Genomic DNA, 9,618 nt, shown 5'->3' on the forward strand with positions numbered 1-9,618 from the left:
ACTGTTATACGATTATATGAACTTACTTCACCTATTACTATTATAATTAGACATTCTTTGCCTACGCCTAAGACACATCTGCCATGAGCGGAAACATTTATATTTCACGTGCAACAGCCGAATTCAATGACAATATATAAGACTGAGAACGAATTTAAAATGACCGCCTCAGCCTTAGTAATAATAAGGAGCACATTATTATATGAACCATTCTGTTTGTTTAGAAATCTAGCGCTGGGGATCGGCATCCAGAACTTCCCCGAGGGCCTGGCCGTCAGTTTGCCCCTCCATTCGGCTGGATTCTCCGTCTGGAGAGCCTTCTGGTAAGTAAGCGAGCAGATGAATTTAAAACGTCCGTCCGTCGATTTCCTAACAACAGCACATGTATATATAACATGGCGTTACATTTGTGGAGCGCACTAATTGATAGCTTGGTGGCTAGATGGGGAATGCGTCGCGTCGTTAGGCCGGATGCCAACCCAGCCAGACTGAGCGACCCCATTCCTCTATAGGATAATACATTTCGCGACCGTTCTCTTAACATCCGACGATATCTCATGTTATTATAGCAACGTTTTAATTCTCTCCAGTGTGTGACAATAAATATCGTCATGTAATTATCGTTGAACTTTAGATTCAGCCCATACATACGCAGCGAACTTAGCGACGATGGGATTCCATCATAATTTACGTGTGACATTTCTAACTCATCGATTAAATATACATGGCCGATGAAGGCATGCTCAAATGGCCGAAGCAAAGGTTACATCTGCTATTGTACGTGCACGCGTTCTGTAAACCTTACCAAATAGGTAAAAGTTGTAAATAGTCGCATTCCACCGGGTTCTCGGAACTCCTGGCGCCGCCCGACCGCTGGTTTCGGAGCTACGAAACGGGGCCCCTTCTCGTTTTGGATGCGACAATATACTTCCAACACGCATTGTTTTACGCTTCATTCAAATTTACGATATATCTGTTTATCAGACATTATAACACATTTCGTACCTCCGCGTCTCAATATTCATTATATCAACTATGTTATTATAAATTCCATCTATCAATATTCAAAGCGAGTTCATTAACGTCTACAAAATCAATTAAGTTCACCCGTTTCGTTATTCCAGTGTTTCCTTACTTTATGGTTACGTTTGGGCTGAGCAGGAGCGGGAATAAAGACGGAGGGGAATGCGTACGACGACCCCGGTACAATGCCATTATCCTTATGCATTATTTTTAATTGCTCTGACACGCTCTCCTACGTCATAAAACATAACACACATGTCCACTCGTTGCAGCCCTTAAAGATGTTTACATAAGTAGTAGGAATCATTTAATAGGACGAGGAGGGATAACGTGTTGGCTTATGTTATATGCAGTTTGATAAAGAGCTTAATTCCCATGCAACCGTTTGATTCTGCAATTTTATATAGCGATCGGTTTTAATAGTTCGTTTATGTTAAATTTTAAAAATTGTCAAGAGACTCGTTTTGACGCCAATTTCAACAAAACTAAACATCCAAACATAACCAGCCTTTAAATTAATCTAATAATAAATAGTCCATAAGGAAAATGTAATGAGATCCAGCATTCCCTAAATATGTTCAAAATATTTGAAAGTTAGCTGCATCGGTTTATGCAGTAGTAGGCTTTGTTGGACGGAATGCTGGAATAAGGAATGCAGCTCCGGCAAGAAACGAACAAGTGGTCGCTCGGTCCCGACGGCGAAAAACACCCGGGATACGACCAACTAACTAGCGTAGATTTGATTATATTTTCATGTATGCGGCCATTGCAATCACTTACTTGATATGACTTATAGCTTCTATTAGTGGAAACTCAGCCAGGGCTCAGATATGATATTAACCACGAAGATTTTCTACTTACAGTGAACTCATTCTTATAATGAGATGGAATTCGTACTTTTATAATAAAAAGCTCTCATACCAGACCCGAATATCTGAGCTGTTTGTTTCAGTATTGGATGACAGTGTCTAAGTCTCATGTTTTTTCAGTTATACGTTAGGCTATGTTTTTTTTTAAATTATGACATAATTAAATTGAGATATGATTATGCATTGTCGTAGACAAAACTTCTAGAAAATATTTCACACCGGATGGGAAATCTGTCTCGTAGTGTTAGAGAACCCGATGGGACATACGAGTGTAGTGAGGGATGGCTGTGACATTCCTACAAATTTTCTACAAGTGAAATGTGCTTAAAGTCTATTGACAAATTAGTTAGTTGCAGAATCGGACGGATTTGAATAATTTGCTTATTAATATTCATGAATACCGTCAAATTAAGACATGTCATGTTGGATAGTTTGAAAGGATACAACGACGGTACAAATGATGTATTTCTGTAGGGGCGCTATGTCGGTATCCGGCACGAGGCGGTGGTCGGTGGTCGCTGGGCGCTGGTCGTCATCGTCCAGCTGCCGCCAGTAGACCAGAGTGTGACTATGTCGTGATTGTGACTGCGTGAATGTGATGTGCGATGTCGCTGCGGTGCCTCGTCGTCTGGCGGGCGGCGAACTGTCTGACCGTCGTCCGACCAGTCGCCGGCCGCCTCGGGCGATCGACCTTCACAGTTAAATAATTAAACCGAGCGACCGCAGCCTCAAGCAGCCGCGGCCCCGAAGACTCGCTCGCGGAAGCCGCGCGCTGCCAGCCTTGATGGCGCTGATCTGCGCAATCGCGGCCGGTTTGCGGTGCGCATGTTGCCTCGCCGCACCTAATCTTCTCGAATGTCGTTCTAGACTGCTCGATCGCCTCGTTTATTCTTTTTTTTTCACCGATGACGTTCGTTAACGAACTACTTGTGCGTGGGAAACATATATCTAGGTCTCGCAGCTACTCGTAACATATTGCCAATATATTAACAAACAGTCACTGATTTCATTAACAGCTTATGTTGAGAGTCGAGCTTCGCGCATCCCGGTACATTGTCTTCGTTACTCGAGGCTTTATGAAGGAGTTCTGTAACCAACAGTTATTTTTCTCTTTAATCGACTGACCGAAACGAAACAAAACAAACAACGTATGGTTTTATTTAAATTCAACATAGTTATTGAGTGACGGCCATCCTGTTTTATGGTTTGTCGGCGACTCGACAGTCGGCCGATTCTGCGAATCAGTGGATATTGTCGCAAATTGCCGCTTTCGCCACTCGTTGAATAATGCATGCGATAACATGCCGTCACGTCGACCGACCGAGGGCACGGGCTGCCCTCCTCGCACCCATCACCACAGTCCACACACACTAACTATTGTAATTATGTCAAATTAGATCTTAACATCTCTGTACTAACATAACATTTATATAGACCCAAAATGAATTGAACGTCTACGTCACAAATTGCGTCGTTACATTGGAAACTAAATTTAACAACAAGTTAATAATGAAACAAGGAATCCGGGTTAAACTCAGCGGCATTTTGAAAGTCTGGATGTTAGCGGGCACCCTAATGTTGGGTCGATGGTGAAGAGCACAGCATGGTACGGTGATGCCGTGGTGATGGCGGCATTTCCCACAAGCGGTTCGTCGACCAGTTCGTAGGAATGTGGTCTGGCCACCGGGCCGCACTTTCACCAAAACAATTCGTTAGCGGCCTCTTTCGCCAGTCGCCGCGGACCTCCATCCCGCTACGCCTTCCACACCACCCGGATACGGGACAAATGTCACATCACACTTACTCATAACCAAAACATAACAACTAGAACATAATCGATAATACATTGTGACATTGTATTTACAACCTCAAAACTATATGCTAAGCTGTTTTGGAATGGAATTTTCCACCAGAGACGTTACTTTTAATATGACAATGAACATAAAAAGTCGATCGAAATGCAAAGTATTGCTATATTTATCGGTATTTCATCCAACCAGGTACGGCCAGTTGTCTGGTATGGTCGAGCCGGTGTTCGGTGTCCTGGGAGCTGTGGCTGTGGCTGCGGCCCAGCCGGCGCTGCCATACGCGTTAGCATTCGCAGCTGGCGCCATGATATACGTGGTCGCTGATGACATCATACCTGAGGCTAACGCATCGTGAGTAATATAACATGTCTATACCTATGTAAAGTCTTATTCTTTTTCAACTGGATGAACATTTTTTTGTTACACGTAGCTCTTAAACTCTCATTGCTCCATCTTTTCTCCTACATTCTGTGAAGTACATCACCTCTCAGTGATCGTGTATATTCATCTAAACAACATGAATGGCGTCGTAGTAAAAGGATCACGTGTCCTTCTCATTTATAAATCTACAACACGGAGGGTCCTCTCGGTATGTTTACAAGTATAATTTGTTTTGTAGAATTTTTCGCTTTGCATTATTAAATGAAAGCTTAAATTGACCTTGAAATTGACCCAAAAAATACGAGAATCTCGTCTCTTTGTTCTGACCCTCGCGAGACGCGGCTCTCGATCCGGCTTTCAATGTCAGTGTGGACCAGATAACGTCCTTTGTAAATCCCCATATATCCAATACCGTATTCATTTCAAACGCTAGTGGCATTCCCATTATAAATACGTTAATGCGTCCTCATAGACACTTGGTAATGCGTGTTACGGAGCTCTCCTTATCTACGTCGCAAAATCTCGAGGCACGAAATACAGGCTCCTGTCATAATTGGATTGACGAGGGTCGGCGACGTTGTCGGATTGTTCTGTTTAATATTGGCCTTTCGATTGATGTTTGAAGTGCGCTTGTAAGGCTCAATGTTCCCTGGATACCGTTAGGGCTCCTCGATCTATTGTACTCCTCGGATACTTCCCCTTAGCGACATCACTTTTGTCCGTCTCCCATATTGTCCGGAGCCGAGCCCGTCCCTCGCCGCGAGATTCTCGTTCGCTTTAGTTTACATGGGATTCCTGTTTGCGGATATCTCAAACGAATATTATTAAATGTGATCTTTCACTCTGTAAATAATGTTATACTTATTGATCTCATTGGAATTCCTATCATTTTTTCCCACGGTTTCACTCACCGTTCGCTGTTGCATAACAGAAAGTTGGTGTCAGAATTCGTTTAGTCGGTACCAACGTTAAAAAATTTCTTATGCAATAGACTCACACGTAGCAATAAGTCTGTTCTTACTGCGTCTGACTTCCGAACGTTCAGAATATTTCATTGATAAAATATTCATCGTATTGTTTTTATAGAATTCTGTATGATGTATGTGTGTCGTGAATGTTTTATTTATGCTCTTAGTATTTATATAGAAGACGTTGCGTCTCGGTTGCAGCAACTGTCGTCGCTACTAAAATAGACGTCCACTTATAGCACAACACGAGACCCTTCTGTCTTTAAACTGCCCCCGCTGTAATCCTTCAAATATACACTACTGTTTCATGAACTCACTCAGCCATCGACCGTCCACCGACAGCACTTACTGTTTGTCCTAAACAGCACTTGTAAACATTTCATTACGAACGACAATACTAACGATAGATCTTGAAGCAATTTTCTTCATTGTTACAATAAAATATTTAATCCATAACAACTCGCTGATTTAAATTCTACACAAGTCGAAAACTAATATTACGTTCACGACTTAAAAACTCATTAGTGTGACAGCAAAGAAAGGTGTTTGTTTATAATGAGTAACAAGCGATGCTTTTAATAATCTTAATAAAATAAAGTCTCTATAATTAAATCCTTTATAAGTTAGAGGAGTGAGAATGATATTAAAAATAACAACAATTTAATATTTTTATAAACATCAATATAATGGAGATATTATTAAGATTATATAATGATTAATACATATATATGTACGACGAGTGTGTGTGTGTGTGTGTGTGTGTGTTTCGTAGTTAATGTGTAACGCTATTAGTATATAACATACATCCGTCTGCGAATGCGGCTCTCCATCTATTTGGAGCGGAGGGCGGGCGGGCGGGCGGCCGGCACATTATTAGGTAAATTCGGTCCGCGCGTGGGTTTGTCGCCGTCTCGGCTGTGTCAATAATAATAAATAATGTGAAATAAACCATTTGGGGGACGGAGTCGGGGATGGCGCTCTAGTTTGTCTAAAGAGTGACGTCACCGTCTGGGAATCCAGAGCGGGCGACCTGACCTACCCCCAGGATTGCAATCACACTGCAGACGGCACTCCTCGTTACGGTAGTCGTCGAATTATAAGACATTCAAAGCTTACACGTGACCTAATTCATACGATCGTGCTCACCGTCATCTCATTTGTAACAGCTCGTTAATACACGCCCCTGTCCCTGGATTGCCGCGCACGATGTCACTTGATATATGTACGGTTTTCGTGTGTCCACCCCGGGTGCGCGCCGGACGCGACCCGCATAGCGCACCACAATGATAATTACAACAGAACCATCCGAAACTACAAATAATAATTAGTTTATACAAAAGCCTATTAAGTTTAAAAATATAACGTTTTATTATTTACTGTTTATATTTAATAGTTTATGTGATACACGGGAACAGTTACACATTTTAATACATTTAAATGAACATATCTATTATATTATATAAAAATTAAAAGAAATGATTATTATGTGTACAAATTTAATCCAATTTTATTGCAATAATTATTCTTGATGCAAATATATTAAAATTAGTATAGTAGTAATATCTTTTTAATGATTTCAAAAAATTACGTACACGTATACCTGTCCGTCTGTTTGTCAGCTACGTATCAATATACGAGGAATTCTGAACGGTTATTAATGACATTATATATGTATATAGAACCTATATTGAGTATATTTTCTGACCATTTCTAACAAAAAAAACAGGTCAAACCTTCGTTTAAATCTATAGTTTATCTGTCATAATGTGAAAGCATCAGTAAATTAATAATTTTATATGAAAATGTAGCAAAAATTTAACGCGACTTATACAGACACGGAATATCCCGTCTCTTTTCGGATGCATTTAAATAATACAAATATCTCAAACAGAAATAAAATTACACTTCACTTAACAGAATTTAATCAACAAATTATCTGAAACGTGCACCATCGAATCCCGCAACTCGCGAGATAGCCGAGCAATACGGTTCGATATTTGTCCCACCGTGTCCCGTCTCTGCTCATTCGCCCATATAATATATAGACAGTTTAAAACAAACGTAGCCATTTTAATAAAAATCATATCATCGGATGTACAACGCTTTTTTATTTTACGAATAGTCTCGAAAGTCTCAGATATAAAAAACATAGTCCTCTCGTACTTTCACCTTATTTTTACCAGCCGTGTTCATGACCGGGCTATTTCAGCTAAAAAACCGTGAATGAAGCTGCGTGTTGTTATTTTTTAGCACCGCACATATATGACATACAAGCGATCGACTGGCACGAAAACATATATACACTATTAACACCTACGCTTTCACAAATGTTTTGATATAAAGACATATTACTCAATAAAATGTCTCCGTTTGCGCCTAACAATTTGAACTCATATCATATCGAATGTATTATGTTGCGTGCTAACAAGAAAGCTGATATCGTGAATGGAGATTTGCGTAAAAATTTTTACCTGTTTACATTACGGCAAAGAAAGTTCGTGAACTGACGCGTACTGTGACACAACCGACATCAGAATTCCCTGCTTAAACTTGGTATCATAAACGAACGAATGAACGAGCGCCGGTCCAGTCTCCAGCGAACGGCCGCGTTTTACAATAGAATCGCCCGATCCGTAATCCGTATGCAAGTAAGTACGCGGAATCGTATTATTGTAATGGGCCGTAATTCCAGTTAGCGGATTCCGTCCGGCCATCAATGACGATTGTTTAACAACAGCACGTAAGACTAGCGCCGCCGCACACGCGTTTCATAATCACGTAATTCATAACGGATTATCGGTTATTCGTTAAATATTACAAACCTAGATTATTCCTGAACGGATATGCATTATATTAGATCGTTTCCGAACTGATTATTCCCATCACACTCTGCTTGTTCATCATACAGAATTGTAACGTTCTTCCTTCATGTCCGCGTGTTTGATGCTTTGAATGATTCTTTGTACGCATGAAAGTAATCAGAGATTTTATTACAATGTAAACATGTCATTTTTTTTTGTGGTTATCTTAAAAATCTAAACTCGTTCTAGAGATTATGAGAAATAGGTATAGCTGAAACATAACTAAATTGTCTTACACATGAAGTAACTGAGGCTACATGTATACTGTAGTTAGTTAAATTTCTTCTCGTGTAATCAATCAATACAAGAAGCTGAATCTTCTTGTTCTGTTTCTTCTAAATGTGTCTTATCTGAACAGCGGCAACGGTAAGCTGGCGACCTGGGGCTGCATCGTCGGCTTCGTGGTTATGATGAGTCTAGACGTGGGGCTGGGGTAACACCGGTGCTCTACATAGCTCAATACCTACATACCAATGTATACACACATAAATATCGAGATAATTATTTAAATGCAAATAAAACTATTGTTTTTTATTCATTACAACCGTCAGCTTACATTCGTATGCGACGTTTTTAATTGTATATTTATATAATTATCTCAATATGTATTATATTCCGTTGTATAGGATTTTAAAGATTTGTAAATATATAATAAAAAGAGGACTTACGGACAGACCATAAGTATTACGTGTTGAATGAGTTTGAAACAGTTCCTGCACAAAACTGTACAAGACGAAGGTAAATTTCCGACGACCCGGCGATGAATATTGATTTATTTATAATTATATGGATTAATATAATTTAATTTTAGCATTAAGTGTTTTATTTCAGTAACATATGTATGTGATTAAGACGTAATTATTTTTCATATAAAAATATTATAAAAAATAATTTAAGTACTCAATATATATATAATATTTTTGGCAGAATTTTTCGATGTTTATTCATATAACATAATTTATTACGCTGTAAATATTTCTATCGAATTGACAATATATTGTATCGCGGTGCGCGTAACCGAGCGGTTACAGTAAGTTAGTGGAACCAAATGTCTCCAGTGATGTTAGGTTAAGTATTCAATCTGTATTAAGTCAATTGTATCCGTAACTGGAATGTTTGGAAAGCGATTTGATAAGATGCGTCTTATTAAAAAAATAGTATGTAAAAATTATATGAAATATAATTTTATTATTATTGAAATGAGTTTCATTTTGTTCCCTTATTAGATTTGTTGGGTTATCTCGGTAACGTAACTTCGAGGGTACGTTTGTTAACGAGTGACAATATACGATGATGTAACATTCGGTGACTGAATGTGGACAGGGATTGTATGGAAGGGCGTTAGGAGGTCAACGACCCCGGGTGCGATGCGCTCGCGCACCCAAATACACGAATTCCTAAACACCCGATATATAACCTCCACGGTTGTGTTCCGACATACACACGATCTGTGTTACAATGTACAATACATTGGAAACTCTTTATACATGGTTCATACAACAAAAAAACAACAAATGTCTATGGAATCAAATAAAAATGAGATATCACAATAAAAATTCACAGTAAAGAAATTTAATAAACAATGCAATGTTTACACATATATTGTAAACAGAGCGTTATCTGCGCCGCTGCATAGTTATGAATGACGCGTCTGTGGGACGGGCGAAACGAAACATTATCAATAACAAGAAAGACTTGACGCGCCCGG

At 39.5% G+C, this 9,618-nt stretch overlaps 1 protein-coding gene across 1 annotated transcript in view; it reads left to right on the top strand.

Moving 5' to 3' along the window:
- Positions 1–9,110, top strand: part of LOC116772410 (zinc transporter ZIP11) — a 36,315-nt gene extending 27,205 nt beyond the window's left edge. The window contains exons 5-7 of the mRNA XM_032664602.2: positions 225–323; positions 3,893–4,051; positions 8,269–9,110. Of these exons, the coding sequence (XP_032520493.1) occupies positions 225–323; positions 3,893–4,051; positions 8,269–8,347 (337 nt within the window). The 3' untranslated portion in view covers positions 8,348–9,110. The remainder of the gene's footprint in view (positions 1–224; positions 324–3,892; positions 4,052–8,268) is intronic.
- Positions 9,111–9,618: the final 508 nt, after the last annotated feature.

Source organism: Danaus plexippus, chromosome 12 (genome assembly GCF_018135715.1).
Source record: "Danaus plexippus chromosome 12, MEX_DaPlex, whole genome shotgun sequence".
NCBI lineage: Eukaryota > Metazoa > Arthropoda > Insecta > Lepidoptera > Nymphalidae > Danaus > Danaus plexippus.